The 23391-nt window shown below is 39.5% G+C and overlaps 1 protein-coding gene across 1 annotated transcript; it reads left to right on the top strand.

Annotated features, from left to right (window-relative positions):
- Positions 1 to 23391, top strand: LOC112173481 (putative disease resistance RPP13-like protein 1). Its single transcript, XM_024311116.2, has 3 exons — positions 1 to 642; positions 2508 to 2656; positions 21203 to 23391. The coding sequence occupies exons 1-3, from the start codon at positions 164 to 166 to the stop codon at positions 23095 to 23097; spliced, it is 2523 nt and encodes an 840-aa protein (XP_024166884.1). The 5' UTR covers positions 1 to 163; the 3' UTR covers positions 23098 to 23391.

Below are 23391 nucleotides of genomic sequence, written 5' to 3'. Positions count from 1 at the left end.
AAGCTTTTCGATCAGAAAAGAAAATTTGATTGAATTTGGGCAATCTGTCTTTCTTAAATTCTCCTCCTGTTTTTCAGTGTTTACACCTATCTGCCAAATTGCTCTTGCTCTTGCTCTTGTATAACTAGTTTGTCAATTCCCCAGCCTTTCATTGATCCAAACGATGAACCCACCAACCCCGCCGCCAGCAAGTCGACGGAATTATAATGTCTTCCTCAGTTTCAGTGGTGAAGACACCCCAGAGAGTTTTATAGAGCATCTGTGTCGAGCTTTGGATCAGAAAGGAATATCGACATTTCGAGGTGATCAACTTGAGCCTGGGGAACCAACCCGTCCAAGTGTCTTCAAAGCAATTGAGGAATCGAGATGTGCAATTGTCATTCTTTCATCCAGCTATGCCAATTCAACTAGGTGTTTGGATGAGCTTGCAAAGGCCGCTGAATGTGTGCGAATGCCGGAGGGAATATTCCCAGTTTTCTATAATGTAGATGACGCTGACGTGCGAAATCTAAGGGGCTATTTTGGGGAAGCTTTCTCCCAGCTTGAACAACGCTTCGAAGCCGATACGGAGAAGATCGGAAAATGGAGATCTTTACTTAAACGGCTAGGCAATGTCAATGGGTGGTATCCACTGAAGTCCAGGTAAAGTTACTATACTTCTCTAAGTTCTATTCTTCTTTAAGTAGTAACCGAAAGAAATAGAACTTGGAACATTTCTATGATGATACTTCTTATAGTCCGTTGACAAATACAATGATAACTATAAGAGCATTTCTAATAATACTACTATGTGACATGCTCCCGACTTTGTTCCTTATTATCGCAACAAACCTAGTTAACATTAACATGATGGAATTAATTCTCTTCAGTACTTTATGATATTATTAAAGTTAAATGAATATGTAAATTTTAATCAAATTGATAAACGTTAAGATATTGATAGGCTGTTTCTATACACTTAAATAGATGCACAAAAATGCTTATAACTTAACTTTACAAGAATGGATTGGAGCTGCTCGGCCAAAAGCTTGATGTCTCTGACTAATAATCTGAGTGTCCAAGGAATTGAAGCTTTGCCCAATATGCAGTCAATTACAAGCTTAGAATCTCCTTCAACCACTATATGAGAAGCCTTCTGAAGCATAGCAGTATGAAGGCCCTCCGTTAAAGTGGTAGCTTCTGCATTTAGAACATGAGTAGAGCCAATAGTCCTGCAAGAGGCAACTACAGCACCATCAAAATTGAACTTAACAAAATTACTCAAAGGAGATTGCCATTTAATTTGGAAAAACTTGGAAATTTTAGGATTATATCTAGAAGCATTAGCATTAGAGTAAAATTGGTACAACATTAAAGCTTCATGTCTAGTTCTAAAAGGAGAAGGACTATGATTTCTAAAAACAAGATTGTTTCTGGCATTCCAAATAGACCACAGGATCATCAGAACTCTACCCAAATTGTCTCGATTATCTTGTCGTCTACTAAGATAATGAAGCCAAGAACCATTCCAGCCAGTAGGGTTAAGATGTGAATAAAAAGACCAAACCTGATTAGCAAAAGGACAATATCTAAACAGATGCTCCATAGATTTAACATGATCGCTGCACATAGGGGAAAGATGAGAAATATGAGGATTAACATTAGCAAGTTTATCTCTAGTTCGGATTGTATTCCGAACAAAGATCCAAGCAAAAATCTTCACTTTAGGAGGGATATTGAGGCCCCAAATTCTATTTAAGAGGCTAGCTTTGGAATGAGGACTGATCAGATCATATTGCAACATAGAATCACTCTTAATTGAAAACTCAGCAGAAGAAGAAGGTCCCAAATAAAAGAATCAGAAACATGGTTAATTGGAAGAGGAATGGCTATAATTTTATCAACTACGTCTGAAGCAAGAACAGAGAAAAGAGCTTGTTTATTCCAAGTAGAGTTATGAATGAATTTATCAACTGTCAGGGTCCAATCAACATTACACCTAGCTTGAGTAGGAAGTAATTGATATAACGGAAAGGGGAAGACCCAATTGAAGGACCAAAATAAGATAGATCTCCTATCTCCAAGAATCCACCTAAGACCTTTAATAAGAATATCTCTGGCATCTAGAATTTCTTTCCAAGCTAAAGAATGAGAAGATTTCTTTGGAACATCTAGAAAATGAGAATGAGATAAATAATTCTTTGCAACCAACTTCACCCACCAATTATCAGGTTGAGTGAGAATCTTCCATCCCAATTTAGCTAGACCTGCTTTATTAAAACACTCACAGAACGAATTCATAGAACTCCCTTATTTTTAGGCACAGCAGCTTGAGACCAGGCAATATTCGGAGGAGAGGTACCCAAAAAGAGAACTACAAATTCTATCAATTCTATTAGCTAAATTCTTAGGAAACTTGAAACAAGAGAGAATGTGAATAGGCCTGAAATGTTCGCTTTTATAAGTACAATTATCCATGCATGACCATTGCTTTACCTTATATACGTACAATTTATTTATCTATGCAGAGACCAAGACAAATGTATCCAAGGTATTGTTGAAAAGGTTCTCAAAGAACTAGAGTCTAGGGCACAACAAGAGAAACAAACGGATACGGCACAACAAGAGAAACAAACGGATATGAGCATCTCTCTATATAACAGATATGGTCATACAGGTATGTTTTTCATTTTTCTTTTTCTTTTTTATTGAAAGACGAGCGTAGATTTCTTGAAAAATGAGGCTTAATCATAATGGCCCACTTTTATGGGATGTTGCAGAAATAATTATTTTGGACATCTTTAACAGACTAGTTATTTTAATAAAAAGTTAAAAATCTGACTAATTTTTTGAGATAGTTTTAGCACTCTAGCAGAATAGTTATATGAAAGTCAAATCTGACTTTTGTTCTTAAACTCTCTAGCTAAATTTAGCTAGAGAGGAGAGAGAAAGAGAAAATAACAAAAAGCTTAGCACTCCACGTTTAATTTACTTTTAGTTTAGCTAATACTGCTGGAGCAAAATCTAGAAATTTACAAACTAAATTTTATTTTCAGATAATTTAGCTAAACAATAAATTTTACTATTAGAGATGTTCAACAATGGGTATTTTTGCCAAAAAAAAAAAAAACAATTGGAATGTCATTGGTATACTTTTTTTTTGTTTTGTTATTAAATACTTTGTTACATTATACAAGTTTCATATTCATGCAACACGTGCAGTATTGATGAATGTGAAAGTTTGCTTGCACCCACGTCTTTAACTTTTTCATATTTTGTTTTTAATTTTTTTTAATTTTACTATAATAACTATTTTATATAAGTTTATTATGAGTTTTTAATTTGTTAGTTAAGAGCATCTCCAACAGACTAACTAAATTTAATTTTTAGCTATATATAACTATTTTTAAAGCAAAAATCAACTCCAACAGACTAGCTATACCCAAGTTAAATTTAACTTTAGCTAAAATGGCTAACTATATTTAGCTAGAGAATCTTGCATAGCTAAAACAAAAGTTATATTTCTCTCTCATCTTTTGTCCACATGTCAGTTTATGATTTGATAAAATTTAGTATATTATTTACAATAGCTACTACTGCTGGAACAACATTGTTAAATCAATAGCTATATTGCACATTTTTAGCTAAATTTAACAAAAAATTTGTTGAAATTTCGACACCAAAATAGTGTCTCCGTTTATAATAGTTGAGATATAGGGTGATAGATTTTGGAACCACACTTTGCCATATATGTAAGTGGTAAAAGAATTCATGTTGTTAAAAGTAGAGTGCAAGTGCACTCTCCAAAGAAGTATGAAAAACATTTTTATCAAAATTGGATAAAACAAGAAAATCACCATTTTTCTTTTTAAATAGAAATTGATATCATTAGAATCAATAGCCGGCAACAGCCAATAGCTAGAGTCTATCTGCACTTACAACAAGATAACCGGCAAGAAAATCTGAAAACCCTAATTTAAGCAAAACAAATTCAATACAAGTAGATGATAAGCTCACTATAATTAGTGAACTTATAAACAAAGAAACTCCATGTCTTCTAAGGCAAAAATCGTTCTCTAGCCTCCTATTGGTCAATCACGCAATTGTTTTACCAACAGAAAACCACTTCCTAGCCAACAAATAGGAGCAACTCCTTATTCATAAGCCGCTTGAAAGCCAATCTTATTCCAAATAATTACCAACTCCAGTAGAAGTTATAATCCGAAACGATTGGTCCTGGATCATACAGCAACCCAAATGCCGAAGAAGATCCACCTCTTAGGCTAGCTACTAGCCTACAACATAGAGCCTGAGCAACTCCAACAGCTTCCCCATATTTTGATTTTCCTCCACTTTAGGGAAAAAAGAGCCTCTTTTGCTCTAACAGATTCCCTATAACTTTCCCTATTTTAGGGAAAGTGAGGAAAGAGAAAACCAAATTCTCTATATTTACAGCAATCTCTAAAATTTTAAGGAAGAATATGGAGATTTTAGAGATTGCTATAAAATAGGGAATCTGTTGGAGTTGGAGAAGAAAAAGATGCTAAAACTTTAAGTTTTGCTTCCCTATTATACAGAAATTATAGAGAAGCTATTGGAGTTACTCTAACAGCTCAAGTTTGAGCCCAGGTCCAAGCCCAAACCAAAGTAAAGTGAGCAAGGGCCCTAGCCCACTTCTACCAAGCCTTCGCCACTATTGTCTCTGGCGGCCGACTTTCCCAGAATCCCATCACCGTCGGAAACATGCTACCTCTCTTGAACCGCGGTCAGCAATCCTCAATCGCAAAAAGTGACCGGTTGGAAAGATCGAGCACCTGCACAGAGGACCAACCGGAAAGAAAAGCCCCTACCGCTCTGTTATCGGCTCCCCAATGCTCCCTCTTCAGGCAACCCTTGAAACCCAGCGAGCCTTATCGTACACAGCCTGTGCCAGCGAACAGCCATCGACCCATGGATGACCGATGAGATGCCTCGCCACTGCAAGATCTGGCGAACTTGGCTTGGCCGCTGCCACTCTCTCTGCTTAACTCTAGTTGCTTTGTTTTTCTTCAAGAAAATTGCCACTTATCGCAAAAGGTGGGGAAAAAAAACTTTACCTTTTTATCAGAAAAGTGTTGTAGGAGAATAGAATTGTGTGTTATCATTGATAATAGGAGCCCTTTAAATAGGGAGTTACAAGGTACCCAAAAGGTAATAGAATCCGATTACAATTGAATACCTAAAACACATTCCTATTACAACTCTAAACCCTAGTTTGTAGAGGCACACATTATGTCGATATCCTTCAACACTCCCCCTTGTGCCGCTCAAACTGGGTGATGACGCTTTGATTGTTGCCTCGTTAAAAACCTTGCCAGGTAACAAAAACCCTGTGGGACAAAAATAACCCTGATCGAAGGACAAAAAGAGCACAACACGTCCTTCACTCTTCGAGATCGAACATGTAGACATCATGCCTCCCCCTGATGTCAATATCTCCCCCTGATTGCTACAATCATGGGAGTTCGGATAACTTTCTCAATCCGATGCTCTTCACATGTTTCTCAAAAGTGGATTTTGGTAACGACTTAGTAAATAAGTCCGCTACATTATCCTCTGATTGGATTTGGTTCATTTCAATATTTAGAAATGCTTGTTGTCATTTCGATGGAGGGGAGGAGGAGCACGGAAGGTGGCATTTTGCCTTGTGGGGTCTGATCCCGCACTTCCGTCATCTCTTTTCTCTGTAGGGATAGAACAAGCCCATATCAATCGTACCTCTCAAATATCGAAAGATTGTCTTTATACCAATCTAATGGCCTTGCGTTGGCGCGGGGCTATATCTAGCCAACAAGTTCATAATAATTGAGGTGTCCGGTCTTGTATTGTGCTAAGTACAATAATGCGCCTATTGTACATAAATAAGCACTTCTGCTATTAACATGTCTTCGTCATCATCCCTGGGACGAAACGGATCCCTTTTAGGGCCAAGACTACGGACGACCATGGTGCATCTTTGACTTTATCAAAAATGTCTATTGACACGGTATACAAGTTCTGAATCTAGACAGAACCGTGTTCTCCCAAGGTCCTTACTCTCAAACTCGGATTTCAGATGTTCAGCGGTTTCCCTTACTTCTCAAGGGTTCCAATTATGTTTATCAACATAAACCGCGACAATTGCAAATCCGGAACTTGTCATGGAAATGCGTGGGCATAGTTCATCATATCCCTTCCCAATCAAGTAGTCATTTTAGTGAGCATTTCAATCTCGTTGCAAATGCGCTCCGTGGTCTAGAGCCACTTGACTTGGGTAAATAAAGTCCACAAGAACCTTCATTATATTCCGTATCTAGATCCCCATAGAGATACGTAGTGACCACATTCGTAAGCTGCATGTTCAGTTATTTGGAAACTACCAAACTGACAAGGTAGTGGAGTGCAATGACATCCATTACGAGAGAATATGTCTTCTCGTAGTCGATTCCAGGGCGTTGTGAGAAACCTTGCGCCATAAGGTGAGATTGCCATCTCTTTTTCTCATCACGCTATCTAACGAAGACCTATTAATGTCAATAGGTTTTATGTTAGGAGGTGTTGGCATCTCAGGCCCGAAATCATTCCTCTTCGTTAGTGAATCCAATTCAACCTGGATCGCATCTTTCCATTTAGGCCAATTTGCTCTACGTTGGCATTCTTCAACGGAGTAAGGTTCGATGTCATTAGTCTCAATAATTCCACGTCCTCATGTACACTAGTGTAATTCGTAGAGATCTCTATATTTTCAGGAATTGGTTCTAACATTGAGGAGTCCCCCAATGATGTCTCTTGGACATAACCACAATCCAAAATATTCTCATGAGACGGATTTTGAGTATCAATGATCAATGGATCAAGTTGTGCCAAACTCGCTCTCTTCTTAAGGCAAGAATCCATCGAACCTATGGGTCTCCTACTCTCTCTAGTGGAACCCATGGCCTATGACGCCATTATGCCACCTTTGTGGCGTCACCATTCTACCATCCATGGTAGTGGTGCAGTACCCATCTTCTCTGGGTGGCACCATGTCCTCTTGTGAGGACATCAATCCTTGCAGGCATGTTTGCAGCAGGTATATGTGATCTCGTCACTTTTAGGGGATCAAGATGAGACATAGTGGGGACAAACCACGACAATTCCTGTCGTTCCTGTTAAACATTGACGTTCTAATCTCCCCCTAACGACGGGAAGACTGTCTCATCAAAGTGACAATTCGCTAATCAAGCGAAATAGAGATCGCCTGTCAAGGGTTCTACATAGCGGACTTATAGTTGGAGACTCATGTCCAACAAATATATATATATATGCATTCGTTGCAATGACTCATGTTGATGCGCTGTGGCGGCGCAATTGGCACATGAACCGCACACTTAAATATGCATAAATACGAGATATTAGACTCGAACCCAATCACTAGCTGTAATGCAAATAAAAGTTGAGTGGCTGCTATGAGTCGTAGACGAATTAGCATAGCTGCATGCGATATTGCATAACCCAAACGGAAATATTGGTGCGCATTACCAATGTCCGGGCTACCATCGTAGTCGTTTAATGGTGGCTTTTCCGCGAGACCAATTGGGTGTGTACATGGGAATATGATACTTGATATCAATACCCAATGATATACAATAGTCATTGAAAATTGTCGATGTAAACTCTCTAGCATTATCAAGTCAAATTGACTGAATGGGATGATCTGGGTAGTGAGCCCATAGCCATATGTTATGTGCTAGGAGTGTAGTATAAGCAGCATTATGAATGGATAATGGCACAACACGTGACCAGTGTGTTTGCGTATCAACCAACACCATAAAACATCTATATGGTCCGCAAGTTGGTTGATCAAATCCATAGAATTCCCTTAGATTCTTTGTGAGAATGGAATTATTTCTTCAATCTCCTTTGCATAGGATGGTCTCAATCCTAAATAACAGGCTTTACAGAACGAAACATGGGCTTTGGTGAAGCCATAGTGTCACAATAGACTTGAGAATTAGATAGAGGAGTTTATGGCGTCAATGCCATGTATTTGCCGCAGGGGGTAGGCGGCACTGGCCATGTATGGCCGGTCTTTGCACAATCATGGCGCCATGAGGCCCATGTGCAGCTCCTCGAACCAATTCTTGGTTCTTACTTTTCTTCGTTCTGAAAATGGTTGTCCGTGTAAAGTCTTTAATACACAGATCATCATGTCAAAGCCTATATGTGTCAAGATCCCATAAGTCGTCTCTCATGACATAGTTGGATTCAATAACTCAAATAGTGGTTGCATACAACCCACTAGAGCGACACATAAGTTTCTCTAATACTCGTTTATGTTCGTAGTCATTAGAGGTGATGCAAAGGAACTCTGTCCATTCTCATAATGTGTTTCCACATGAAAACCATTGGCTCTTATAATAAAGTTCGAATTAAGGTATGTCCAAGACATTAAGTAAAAGAATTGACACTTTATTAATGGCCAATGATTACATCAAAGTTTCTTGATCAAATCTAATCCAAATAAAATGAAATGTAGACAAATTGTAGTCACTCAATCCTTTTGGTAATTCCAATCAAATATGACCAGGGAAGTAGAGAGAGATGTCGGTGGAGCGAGGCTCTCTCAAGTACCACTAATCTCAATTACTTTCCTAGACATCATATTCTAGTGAGAAAGAGTTCAAACCAAATGTCATTTATTCATTAAGGCACAATTGCCATTACATAATTCTTGGAAAATGAAAGACTATTAAATCAAAATCTGAGGCATCAACATTGTTGTTTTCCTCGCTAGATTTGAAGTCCGTAATGATGAGATTGACATCATTGTCATCTCCATCATCTCCTTCGGCTGCGAGATGAGCCTCATGCTTTCTCATATCTTTTATACACCTTGTATTATGCAGCTTTTGTTTTGTCACTCGCATTTTAGTGCTTAAACCAATGCTCTGAAGATCCATATCTATAGCATTACCTCACCCATTAATTGAGATGCACCTTGTGCATTTGGACATCCTCCATGGATCCCACGTTGGCCAATGTTGCCACGTGTCTACGTATCTCGAGGTTTTCCTTCCTTTGTAGGGCGGTTTGTATGGACCCACAAGTCCATTTTGTTATCCTCTAACTTTTAGGGTTCCGCGCCTTGCGCCCTTCTTTCAGTGCGCTATTTTAATTCGCCTCGTGAACGCTCTTAGTTCCAACGGGCCTTTGAATTATGGTTTTTCACAAGTATGTTGTCAACTTACTCAGTAAATGACATAAGTTGATGAAACCTCGTAATCCATCTAGTATTGCACACAAGCCTAGTGCTGAGACAGGGAAGGTTGAGAGGATTTCTCAATTAATTCATAGTCTGTGAGCTCTACTCCACAGAATCTCATTAGTAGTGAGGTGATTCTTGACGTTATTTATCCATCGGTGATAACAAATGTCAATTGAATCCGGTTTAGTGAAGTCGGGTTTTTGCATGTTTGCATTCGACATTCAAAGATGAAGGAGAACAAATTAGTTTCGGAGTAAAAACTTCCACGACAACTAATATAAGGTTTCCGAGCCTTAATGCTACCAAGAAACCGATTTCCAAAAATATTTAGATTTCGACCGAAACATTGATGTTTTAATATGGTCACAGTTTGATGCTTACAGACGCTCTTAGTCCGAACATTGTGAACGCTCTTAGTTCACACGAACACACTTAGTTCGTTTAATTATGAACACTCTTAGTTCATACGAACACTCTTAGTTCGTTAAGCGTGAATCCCCACAATTCCGCTTTGTTAAATACTCAAAATCATTCGGCAACATATATTCCAATATTATGCAGAAAATAAAAAGGAATTTAAATACAAGAAAGCAGAAACTTTAATCGTAAAAACTTACTTGATAATTTGAAGTTTTGCTTCACAATTCTTTATACACGCGCGTGTTGATGCAGGCGTGTAGCTAAATTAGAATTGCTGGAATCTGGTTGGAAAATTGGCAGTTGGTGGGCTGCCCTTCTCCCTTCCTTTTTTTTTCTTCTTCCTCCCCTTTTTTTTTTTTTTTTTTTTCGGGCCCAGCCCTTCTCCTTCCCTTTTTTTTTCTTCTTCCTCCTTTATTTTTTTTTTTTTCGGGCCCAAGCCCGTCCTCCCCCCCCTCCTTTTTTTTTTTCTTTTGGCCGCGTCTTCCCCTCTTCTTTTTTCGGTTTCTTCTTCTCTTTTCTTCTTCTGGTTTTCCTTCTTCTGCGTCATCTTCTTCTGGTCTGCAGTGATGGATGGCAGCGTGGGCTGCAGTGGGTTGCAGGGCACAGGCAGACAAGCAGGGCGCGCTGGAGGCTGGTGCTGCAGGCGGGTCGAGATTGGGTCGGTGCTGCAGGCGATCTGGGTCGAGATTGGGTCGGTGCTGCAGGCGATCTGGGTCGAGATTGGGTCGGCGCTGTGGAGGCCTGGTGCCGGACGGATGTGCAGGGGGCTGCAGTGCTTGCGGCTTGCTGGGCTACTGGCAGGTCTGCGAGGTTGATGCGTGGACTGATGGGCGGCGCGGCAAAAAGGTGTGGACCGATGGCAGCAGCAAGGTTCGGCAGCAGGGGCTGTAGGAAGATGCAGAGAATCAAGTTTGGCGAGGAGAAGTCCGGCCGGTGAGGTGAGGCGAGGCTGAGGCCGGTATCAAGTTTCTATTTTTTGTTTGGTTTGGCGGCAGAGAATCTAGCGTTTTTTTTTTCTAAAGCTAGGTTAGAACTCGTGCTGATAACGTGTTGTAGGAGAATAGAATTGTGTGTTATCATTGATAATAGGAGCCCTTTAAATAGGGAGTTACAAGGTACCCAAAAGGTAATAGAATCCGATTACAATTGAATACCTAAAACACATTCCTATTACAACTCTAAACCCTAGTTTGTAGAGGCACACATTATGTCGATATCCTTCAACAAAAAGTAATTTTTTTTTTTTTTTGTTGAATGAATTGAACAAAAAGGTCAATTTACTTGAAAATTTTTTTCTTTTCCTTTTAGTTTTATCATATTTCTTTAAGAGAAAATAAAAGGTCAAATTGATGCACAGAGTGCATATCAATACCGAAGAGACTAGTACATAAGAAATTTATTCATAATTGGGATAATAACATCAAATCTGAAACAACAAAAAATAAATTAGAATTAGACAAAACTAACCCACGTTTTACGATACCCATTGAGTGTATAGAGATTTCTACTATATATCTTATATATTAAGCAAACATTGTTTTCACATGGTTAATATTTCGAAAAAAATCAATCTACTTGCTTTTGAACACATATCTAATCTATGTACAGAGGAAGATGCACATGGCGGCCCTAAACCCTAATCGCCTCGATTTCGGGGTTCTATCATGGCGGCCAACTCCGGCCTCGCCCCTAAGTGGAGCCTTCCTCTCTACGCTCTATGGTCTCTCTTCAGCCCTGCAACGCCGTTTGTTTTCGGCGAACACTCCACCAAATCAACCACTCTGTCTGACTGGATCGCTAGACCTTGAACCCGGATCTTCTCATGGGGATTTTCGAAGGAGAACCGGCCTCCGGTGTTGGGGCATTGGGGCCTTCTGACCCCGAATTGTAGGACATGATGCTTCCTAAAGGATGACAGGCTGAGGGAGCTGGGGTTGTCCAAATTTGGTGGGTTGTTTCTGACAAGACCCGCCCCGGATTTCACCCTGAAATCCGAAGTGGCCCTGCGGGGCCCACCTTAGGAGGAATTCTACCAAAAATTTGGCAGAACTTCCCCTAAAATGGGCTACCCAAAACCTGTAGAAAGCATTTACACTTCTAAATCAAATCATCCTTATACTTCTGGAGCCACTCTGCTCCCCAACTCAACATCAATCTGCAATTCACAAAACACAAACCTCAACTTGAAAAACATAAATCTCATAGGTAATCAGAGCAATTCTAATAGAAAGGTAAATAAGGACAACCTAACTCAAAGGCAAACGCGGAAGCCATGCTGTTGACTATGCCTCGACACCGTGTACGCCCGACCTCACTAATTCGCCTGCAAACTGGGCATTTGAAACCGAAGGGCCCAGGGGAAAGTATTGAAAACACGTTAGTGTGAGTGGACAAAAATAAGCAATTTTAAACAAAAGAGATTTTATACTTTCCCACATTTAATTTATTAAAAAAAATCTCCCGATGCATGCACTGATTTAGGAAAACGAAACAAAAGGAGTTCCGCTCAAGAAAACCGACTAGCCCCGCTAGTCCCAAACAACTGAAAGGAAGGATAGAAACTCCGATACTCAACAGAATAAGACCAGCCCCGCTGGTTAAACGGAAATCAGACTAGGCCCCGCTAGTCAAGTAATGATAGGATATGGGGAAAAATATCACCATACGGGTAATGGAGCCTCCCAGGCTCTACCTACCCTCGACTGCCACTCACACATAGATTGTGCGAGGAGGAGAACTAATAACCTCGACTGCCACCCACACATAGATTGTGCGAGGAGGAGACCAAATAACCTCGACTGCCACCCACACATAGATTGTGCGAGGAGGAGACCAAATAACCTCGACTGCCACCCACGTGAGGAGGAGAAAGCTACCTCACTGCCACTCACAAACACAAAGTAAGTGAGGAGGAGACCTATTCACATGACCCACGTATGGTGAGGAAGAAGATCGTCAAAAGCCAGTAAATCTGTATAATTTCCCCACTTATCTCGAAAAATCGGAATCCAATGAATAAAGACGTGACCCCGCACGCCAAGCTCATCTCAGGTTCAAATATAAATAGGGTATAAATAAGTATAGATTTCCGAATCCGCATAAATCAAAATCCTCAAATCGAGCATAATGAATCTAAATTCAAAAGTTCAAACCAATAAATCATTCAATAATCCAAACCAAAATAAAATGCTCGATAATTAAATTGATAAATCGATAAACTCAAAACTTGCGGAAAATAATTTGCATGCATCAATTAAAATCAAAGGTCCACTCACAGTACTATTCCGGTGATCACGCATATGAGTTCCTTCGTCGAGCAATCGCTCGGTACGTCACCCTGTACATAATATATTCCGTGAATAATTATTCCACAAATTAATACAATTCCTCAAATCCATTCCTTATAATAACATCTCCACTTCTCCTCGGATGCAACCCAAAAGATACTACTAATACCAATTCGTTAATTTAAAGGTTCCAAGGCAGAACCGAGAGATATCCGACGGCCGGATTCTCGTAATTCGATAATCGAAACCCTAAACTTCAAAAATTCATAATTAATTCCAAGCTTCTCCAAAATTCACCAAATTTCATATACAAGCTCTACAATATTTATAGGATTTAATGAGCTAAAAACTGGAATTAAAACACAGCCCAACACGCCTCCACGCGCCGCCAACAGTGGCAGCGCGTGGGCCCCACGCGCCGGCGGCCACTACCTCCAATGGCCACCAAATTTTGACAGCAGCACCTACTCAACACACTGATCGATTTTCTCAACTACAACAGAACCCAATTTTACCTTTAAACAGTCGAAACCGGTTGATGAAATTTTTTCCAGAAAATCCCAAGAACCCTAGGATTTGAAATCTTCGATTCGACCTCCACACTAAAAATCTTCACTCGAGGATAGGGGCGAAATGATCCTTGGCAAAAACCGATCCTTCGACGCCAGTTTGATGGCCGGAGATGGCCGGAATCGCCGGAAATTGACGAAAATCTCAAACTGCTACAGTAAACTTCTCGGCCTTGGTTCGCCGTTTTCCGGCCAAAACTCGACGATTCATCACCACAGGCACGTCCAGGAGGAGGAGACGAGTCTACTGACACCAAGCTTGCACCACCAGGTGGCCGGAAAAGAAGAGAAGGCCGGAGCTGCAAATCGCCGAAGGAGAGAGGAAAACGCGGGGAGGAGGAGAGAGAGAGAGGAAAAGAAAGTTACCGGCCCCCAACAGTAAAAATTCAAATTTATACTTTCTACCAATGAACAGTAACTTTACTATTTCGTTTGTAACTTTCACATACGAACTCCGATTTTTACGTACCACATATGCACGCTCTTGGTTTAACGTTCTCTACAACTTTTATGAAGAACATTTTCTCAAATTTTGACCCGAACAAAAAGTCAACTTTTAGGGCCACTAAAAGTATCGAAACAAAGTAAAAAGTGAAAGTAATTGTCGTTTACTGTCCAAATGACTAGTAAACTGATAAATTGAGGTACGGGACGTAACAGTTTCAGCCATGGAAGAGGCAATTCCTCTATACTCCAAGCAAAGCATCAAGGGGGTTTCGACCCATCTTGGTGAGACGGCAATTTGGAGAGAAATTTCAAGCTGGATCAGCGCTGGTATTGTGGGTCGGGCAAGCAATAATGCGGAGGAGATGGTGGCAGGAGCGCAGGCGGCGGTTTGCATGCAAGCTGACGTGATACAAGCGACAGCGACAATACTGGTGGTGGCCGGAGTAGTTGAAGGAGAAGGAGAGCCCAATTATGGGGTGCACAGATCAATTGGGAAGCCCAACTCCAAGTTCGGGGTGCCCAGATCTTTTCTGTGGCCCAATTCAATTTGCAAGCTTTGGGTGTCCAAAGAAGAGTTGTGGTTTGACTGTGGTGGGGTGACAAGAACATTTTGGAGGCCCAAATCGATGTGGATTCTGAAGTCCAAAGAGCTTTGGGTGTCCACAACAAGTATAAATGTTTTCTGGACTTGAGCTCTTTCATGGACCAAACTGATGAACTATAACGGTTTTCACATTTGGGATCCAGGAGGATTGTCTCAACTTATCGTCATGTTGTTCTTTATGTTTTGGAGTGCGTCTATGTACTATGTTTATTTTCATAGTTTTATAGGCTCACTCTTAATAAGTAAGCACTGGTTGTCTAATGAGTGGTGCTAGCATACCACGTCCTAAACTTGCCCTAGAGTTGGCAAGGGAAGGTATGTATCGGTGCCATTCTGGCTTGAGATGAATGAATGATTACTTGGTTAAAAAAAAAAAAGGTTAATATTTCGAACTTCCAGAAAAGTCCATAAAAATAATTTTTTAAGAAGCAGTGTTTTACAAAATGGGGATAAAATGGTAAAACATTGAATTTAATAAAATTAAATTAAGAGGAAATAAAAAAAATGCAATACAAAATAAAAATACAAGTGTTGTTGCACACGTTCATCTACCTTTCCCATGATGCTAGTGAGATTAAAATATATGATATTCACGATATCGGTTACTCTACGGCTGCCGTTTGGTTTGGTAATTATCGAACCGATCAAATACTAACTAATATTTTTGGTTTGGTAAACCGATTGTTTAGTAATCAAAACTGAGAAAATCGAAATCAAATATTACCGGAAAAATTGTTTTAGTTTTGGCAAATACCGAATCTATCGATTATCTAAATATTAGCTATATATATACTCTAGTTTTCAATACACATACATGTATATTAAGAAATATAAATATAATTATTTTCATAATAGTATTAACAATATTACTAATACTAGATTAATAATACATGTATTTTAAGTAATTTCGTAAAAAATCATCAAATAACTAGTTATATTGAAAATGACTAAAACTTGATGTCATGTGTGCATAAGAGACTTATAATCAGATAAATAGATAAATACAAAGTTTTTGGCAACTATCATATTAAAAAAAAAAATCTAGTATCGTTCATTCTAATTTATATTACAAAGAAACACTTGTTGAAAGTTGGTAATATCAAAAACCGAAATACTGAGTTTGGTAGATATGATTAAATATAGAAAATTTTGGTTGGTAATTGGTAGCTCCATTTTGAATCTGAAACCTTTGGTTTTGAAGTTAGTATGGTCTATAGCTGTAGTAAATATGCACCGTTTACCCCGAACCTTGTTTCTCTTGATAAACATAGGGAAATTATAACATGGTCCCGAATCATGGTACACGTAGTGGTCTGAGTTAATATTATTGGCCCATATGACTTGTAGTTAAATCTCATTGGTCTCTTAATTTTTTTTTTTTCACTCCCGCATGATCCCCATCAAATTCAAGATTATTAGCTTGGATCACCACATGGCAGTGTCAGGTGGTGCTTCAGGACCACAAAATAATTCCTCATAAGCTTATGACCGTACAAACAATAATATGATGATGACGTGAAATAAAACAGCAAGATAATAAATACACCACAGCACACATGAACATAAAATTTTATAGAGGTTCAACAAAACTTTGCCTATGTCCTCTGTGTGATCTCTCCTAGAATCACTAACACTATAGAGAATAATAACTTGATTACAAGTACTTTTTGAAATCTCTATGCTAATCCCCAACTCCTTTTGCTAGATCTCTCTATCACCCTTGGCTCTCCTTGCCCTTGTGTTTGTATGTAACTAAGAACTCTTTGAGATCTCTTCTCTGATATGAGAATACATTATATGACCCCCCTATAGCCCTATTTATAGATTATAGGTGATATTTACAAACATGTCACATTAGGATTCATAAAACTATTAGAACAAGGAAAGAGAGATAGCTCTCGTATTCCTAACTAAAATTGAACTTACTTTCTAGGTCTAAACCAATTGGAATAACTCTTCCTATTCCAAAACCCATAAGGATACTTGAAAAAATCCTGTGCGCACTAATCTTTCTTTACCCATCTAGTTTTGCCTTAAATCCTAATCAACTTAGCATATCAAAGAGCCAAATTCACAACAATAATCGCTTCGAATCGACTAAGTGACAGTCCTAGGTCATTCCAAATAACCAAAAGACCCAACTCACTGGCATTGTTTCATATACAACTAGCCAATTTACAGGCACTGCTAGCATGGACATTAGTCTTTCTATTTTCATGTATTTAATTTAGGGACTAAATTCAGTTTATTACCCTGAATTTTACACCAAAAATTATATCAATATTTGAAAGTATAGTCTAATCCCATCAATTTAGACCGCTAAGTGCTGATGTGGCTCAAATAGGACCTACCCTTTTTGATGATGTAGTGATGACTCAGAAGTCAGAATGCCTAATCATCTCAAGTGCTAATGTGGCTCTGATGGACTCAATTTGATGATGTGGCATGCCTTAATTTGTAACGTGCGTCACACCATTGCTTAACAAAAATATTAATCCCAATATTGCACGAGTGGAGACTTACAAAGTTGGAGAGTTTTTGGTCAACCACTTAGGCTAAGCAACAAGGTTTGTTGTTCATGGAATATTTTAATATTTATTTGATGTAAACCACCTCAAAACCTCAAAGATACAATTTGCTTTGTAGAAATCGACTATTCTTTTTTCAAACACCTATTAAAATTGGATTTATCTTTAGAAAAAGTGAAAATTTTCAATAACAAAAGGTGTTTAAAGAACGCAATTGAATTATTTATCCATTTGGCTCTGCATCCAAATTTTTTTTTTTAAAAATCCATATTGCTTTTGACCTTTTGTCATCTTTAATTTCCTTTTATTTAATCTTTATTTCTTTTTATTTTCAAATTCATTATGATCTTTTGAAACAAAAAAAAAAAGGAAAGAATTAAAAAGTGTATCATTGTTTTTTTTATTTTTTTTATAATTTATGTGGATAATCCTAGATTGAAGAAAGGAGTAACAAATTATTTGGATAAGCGTTTGTTCAGAGGGAGCAGTTTGCATAAATCATAAGAGGATTTATTTTGTTTTCCCTCACCAATATGCGTTCAACATATATATCATACACGAGGGAACCCTAAAACCCAGCGGCATCCCGATCTGAGCAATCCTTCTCGTCCGGCGGCGCTCGGACGAATGGGCTGGCCTCTGGCCTCGTAGTCGTCGTGGGATCTGCTGCCGGACGGGTAGTCAAGGCTATTGCTCTTGTTCCATTAGAGGGAGTTTTGCTCGAGGCTGCTTGGTGGTTCTGGCTGGGATGGTGAACGGAGGTTGTCGTGCTAACAAGTCCGGTGATCGAACCCTGATGGCGGCGTCATCGGTCTGAACTTGGTGGTGGTGGGAGATGAGTTTCTTGGATCGGGGTTTGGTTTTTCTCTATGGTGGCGTGGGTTGAGGCGGTGTGGTCTGTGCAGTTTGGGTCATCGGCGGTGGGCGCTAGTGACAGCGCAGATTAAAGCAAGTGCAGGTCGTGGCGGCGTGCGGCGGACAGAGCAGGGTTGGGCTGGTTCTTACGACGGGGATGTGGGAGTGGGTGGACTGGACCGGATCTGGCTGAATGGGCCTTGGGTGGACTTTGCTTTGGTGGGCTTTGAGTTTCTGGGCTGGGGTTTCTACCCTAGTCCAATAGCTTCTAATTTGGGCTAGGGTTTAGGCTCTTGGCCCAAACCTATGTTTTTAGCTTTTGTCTAATTACAATAAGTTTCTTGTATTAGGAACCTAACGAGTGTAGTTTGGCTTGTCTATTCGCTATGTTTCCATAGCTTTTAGGCTCGCTTTTAAAGTGAGCGATTAGTTCGAATATAATTGGTCTATCCTATGTACTACTGTGGCTCCTCCACGAAACCTTGATCTGACCATTATTATGTGTCAGCGGGTGAGTATGTAATGGCCTTCTTGGCATGCGCTATTATCAATGGAATTACCATTATTAAAAAAAAGAGGGAGCAGTTTGCATATTGAAGTAATGTTCGCAAGGTCACCAACCATTGGATTTAATTTCAAGGGTTGAGATTAAAACACATAAAAATCATTCTTTTAATCTCAACCTTCAATATTAATCTAAGTGTGAGTGACTATAAAATTTTTTGTCACCGGTGACCGTGTGAATGTTATTGTTGCATGTTGACCAAGAGAAATAACTGCTTCCACATTTTTCTCTCTTGATAATTATTTTTGCATTACATTTTTTATTTGAAAGTTAATTTACTATACTAGCATTATATATATATATATATATATATATATATTAGATTTTCATTAATTAAAGACGGGAATTAAAGGTTTTCAAAAATTTAACCTCCCCTGAGGAGAGTTTGCTTAATATAATAGACTAGCAACTGCACTCTTCATTGGCTATTTTTTAAAATTTTCTTATTCCAATATATGTATAAAATTTATGTATTTATTTACTGCAAAAGAAAAGGAGAGAAGATAAAAGTGAGATTTGGAAAGATTTATTTATTTATGTAATAAAAATAATAATTTGTGTTTGTCACAACAGCTCTTCATAACTATTTAGTAGGGGTGGGCAGAAACCGAACCGGGAGCGGAAAACCTGCCGAACAGGGCCGGAAAAAGGGTTCCGGTTATTGAACCGGAAAAAGTAGTGAAGAAAAATGCATCAAACCGGACCGGACAGGAACCGGGTTCTCACTCTGAACCAACCAAAATAAACCGAACCGGCCGAATTTATATAAAATATTTTTTTCATTTAATATTTAATAGGTGTCATCTTCTGATTGGTTTCATGTAAACTTGACCTTACCTGATCATAAAAAACCCTAACCTACTTGACACCCACTCTCAGACTCTCACTCACTCATTCATTCTAATAAAGCCGTTTTCTCCTCTCTCTCTCGGAAATCATACACAACCCCTAAAAATCTCCTCATCTCTCTCCGACTCTAACTCAGCCTCTCATGTCTCTCGGCCTCTCATCTCTCTAGACCAACCACTCTCTCAGTCTCTCACAGTAGCCGACCAACAACTACCACGTCACCAACCAATGCCGCCTACCAACCCCTTTGATCTGCACAAAGCCGAGCTCGATCCTTAGCCTACCAACGCCGCCTGCCGACGCCTTCAATGTGCACAACCCCAAGCCCGACCCTTCAACCTTCGATCTGCAATTTTGCACAACGCCGCCTACCAACGATGATGACTGATGACCAACGACGATGAGCGACAACGCCGATCAACTGAAACCAAACCGTGTCGACTTGAAAGTTCGGGTTACCCTAATTTTTCGGCCCAGTCCATTAACATTCAGTTTTCGGTCCTAATATTCAGCCCACCGAAGAATACGGGTCGGATGCGGTTTTGGCCCAAAACCGGTCCGACCCGACCCGCGCCCACCCCTACTATTTAGGCTTTCAAAGTACTTTAATTTTTTTGGGTCATTTATGTTAAAATTTTCAATTTTGATTTGCAAGACATTTTTTCTTCACAATTTTTTTTTTTTTTTTTTGAAATAGAAGATTCATTGCATTAGATGATCAGCTAGAAAGCCAGAGTCTACATAGCCTTAAAAGACAGAAAAATGGCGGGGTAACAACCAAACTCCTATCTAAGTACTGCAAACTCATTACAAGTCAAATAGAGCCCACTTTTAAAGCGGACTCATAAACAAATAACAACTCCGTGTCGTCTGAGGCAAAATCATCTTCTAGCCAACCATCCGCCAATCACGCAATTGTGGTACGAAATAGAAAGCTACTTCCCAGCAAACAAGTAGGAGCCAATTCCTCATCCATAAGCCACTTTCTCCAGCCCAACTCGAGATAATTACCAATTCCGGAGAAATCATAATCTGAGTTATGATTGGCACTTGAGAGATCATAAAGGCCCAACATCACCCTAGGAGGTCCAGCTCTCGGGCCAGGCTAGCCCAAGCACTAAGTAATGAATGAGGGTGTCAAGACACCCTCCAACCTGGCCCAATTCTGAAAAAGAATCAAGCCAACTCAACTGGGCCCAAAAGAGATGAAGCCCATATCGTCCAGGCCCAGACCTAGAGGCCCAACCCCAGACGAAAGCGCTGGCCAGAGCACTACTCCCCCGTTGCCATCCTGTCGCTGCCGCCTCCCAGTGCGGGGGACGTCCAACCCAGACAGCCATCCTTGCATCCATTCCCCTTCCAATCAAAACCAGACATTCGATCAGAAGCGGCACCACACTATTGCGCAACACCACAGATCGGGAAATGCTTAACAATAGTATAGAATAAATTGAAAAGGAGAAGAGTTTTCAGTTGGACCTGGGAAATGCTTAAATTTTTTTTTTTTGTTTGTTTTTTTTTTGAGGTAATGCTTATACGTTTTTTAAGTTGATGAAAAGAAAGACACATAGAATCTCTATACTAGCCACATTTTTTTCTTTTCTTTTTTTATCAGCCATTTAACTTTAAAATTTAAAAGTAAACATTGCTTATGTTTCTAAAATTGGAGTGATGAAGTCATGACTAGCCGTTGGGGTGGATTAGATTCGGCCCTTCCAATGTACCAAAAAAAAAGAGACCAAAAACAAAAAAAAAGTTTGTCTCTTGATTTACTTGCTTCTTCTTCTTGTTTTTTTTTCTTTCTTTCTTTAAAGGGATTTACTTTAATTTGCAGCTACAGAGCTGTGCCCTCCCACTGAACAAAAGCAAATGGCACAAGAAAAGGACAAAACGAGCAATGTGAATTTGGAAGAAAACATGGGGCTTGCAGATGCAGTCAAGGTTGCTGTTGAGGAAGACTTAATTAAATATTGTTGCCTCTTTCCATCTGGTTATAAATTAGATACAGAGCTGTGCCCTCCCACTGAACACAAGCAAATGGCACAAGAAAAGGACGAAACAGGAACGAGCAATGTGAATTTGGAAGAAAACATGGGGCTTGCAGATGCAGTCAAGGTTGCTGTTGAGGAAGACTTAATTCAATATTGCTGCCTCTTTCCATCTGGTTATGAATTTAGAGAAGATGAGTTGGTTCAACTATGGATAGCTGAAGGCCTTATTAAGGAAGAAAGCAATGAAAAGAGAATGGAGGATACTGGGATTGACCTTTTCAATTCATTGGTGCATAAAGGTTTTCTAGTGCGCTCAAGATGTGATTTCGAAGTGGATTTTGATTCGGTGATCTCAGTGCCCATGTATAGTCCCAGCACCTTTTTCTACAAAGTAAATCCGGTTGAGCTTTTACTGTCTGCAAACAAAAGTTCTCCTGCTAAATATTGCAGAGCCATAGATGGTAAGTTTGACGGAGCCTCCAAATCAATGACTCAACATTTGCCTTTGGTTTATGAGGACATTGATGAGATGACTTTTGGGGTTCTCCAAAAATTCAAGAATCTGCGCACACTGCTTTTGCTTTCTGGTCGTGGATCCGCCATCAAACGTATTCCTGGTGAGTTGTTTTTGAGGTTAAACTTCTTGACAACATTAAATTTGAGTCGAACACTCATCTCTGGGTTGCCAAGTTCCATTGGAGATGCACAGCTGTTACGATATCTTGATGTCTCCTATACACTGATTACACGATTGCCTGAATCAATTGGTTCTCTGAACAAATTACAGACCTTAAAACTCAAAGGTTGTAAAGATTTATTTGATTTACCAAGGAGTATGGACAGGCTCACTGCTCTACGACATCTCGATTTTGATATCATCAGACAACTGGATTTCATGCCTGCTTACTTGGGAAACTTGAGGAACCTTCAGACTTTGTCAGCATTTCTTGTGGGTAGAGATGATAGGCGCCGTATCCGAGAGCTGAAGTATTTAAATTATCTTGGAGGAGCACTTCGCATTTTTCGGCTCGAAAATGTGTTGAGCAAGGCAGACGCTGAGGCAGTGGATTTGAAAAACAAGAAAAGACTGCAGAGGTTAGATTTCCGATGGACTAAACTGATGGGTGAGAAAGAAAATAAGATGCAAGAAGAGATCCTCGACTCTCTCCGACCCCCTACGGGTCTTAAAGAGTTGCAGATATTGTTCTACAGTGGAACAAAATTCCCATCTTGGTTGAGCGATACATCTATTACTGACCTTGTTGTCATCACCCTCTACAAATGTGCAAACTGTGAGCATCTCCCATCTCTCGGTCGATTACCAAACCTTAAGTTTCTTTCAATTGTAGAGGTGAATGAGGTGAAGGAAATCGCTCCGACATTTTTCAGAAGTCTTGATCACCCAAAATCCTTGAAGGCGTTTCCAAAACTTGAGATACTAGAGGTTGACAGCATGCTTCATTTGAAAGACTGGAAGGAAGTACAAGAAGGTGATTTGGAGTCCCTCATTAAACTCACAATGGAGTCTTGCCCTGAACTTGTTACTGTTCCATCATTTTCAGGCCTCAAAATCCTCAAGTATTTAGAGTTTAACCACTGCCCAGAGCTTCTTTCATTGGACTGCAATGCGGTTCCAACTTCACTCGAGTCTTTAATAATACGAGACTGCCCGAAACTGAAAGAATCGTGGCCCAAGGAGGGACATCAAGATTTGAGGGAACTTGAGTCATGTTCTTAGAGTTTGGTTCGATTAGTAGGTAAGAAACTAAGAATAATTATGAAGTCTTTAATCCCTTAAAAAAAAAATGAAATCTTTAATTTTTTTTATCAAGGAATAACTCTGAAATTGGAATGCTTTTCAATTGTCACATTGAAGTAGAAGCTTTCTGGAATGTAGTTGGACCTTCATGGTTGGAGAAACTTCTTGTTGAAGATATTTCTAGTTGATTGTGGAGAGTGATACTCTTTTTTACTTGCGTTTTTGCCTACACTTTTTAATGAGGCCACATTTGTTCCCTTTAGTTGTAAATTG

The sequence above is a fragment of the Rosa chinensis genome, chromosome 6 (assembly GCF_002994745.2).
Source record: "Rosa chinensis cultivar Old Blush chromosome 6, RchiOBHm-V2, whole genome shotgun sequence".
Classification (NCBI taxonomy): Eukaryota; Viridiplantae; Streptophyta; class Magnoliopsida; order Rosales; family Rosaceae; genus Rosa; species Rosa chinensis.
This window is presented reverse-complemented; position numbering and strand designations above follow the sequence as displayed.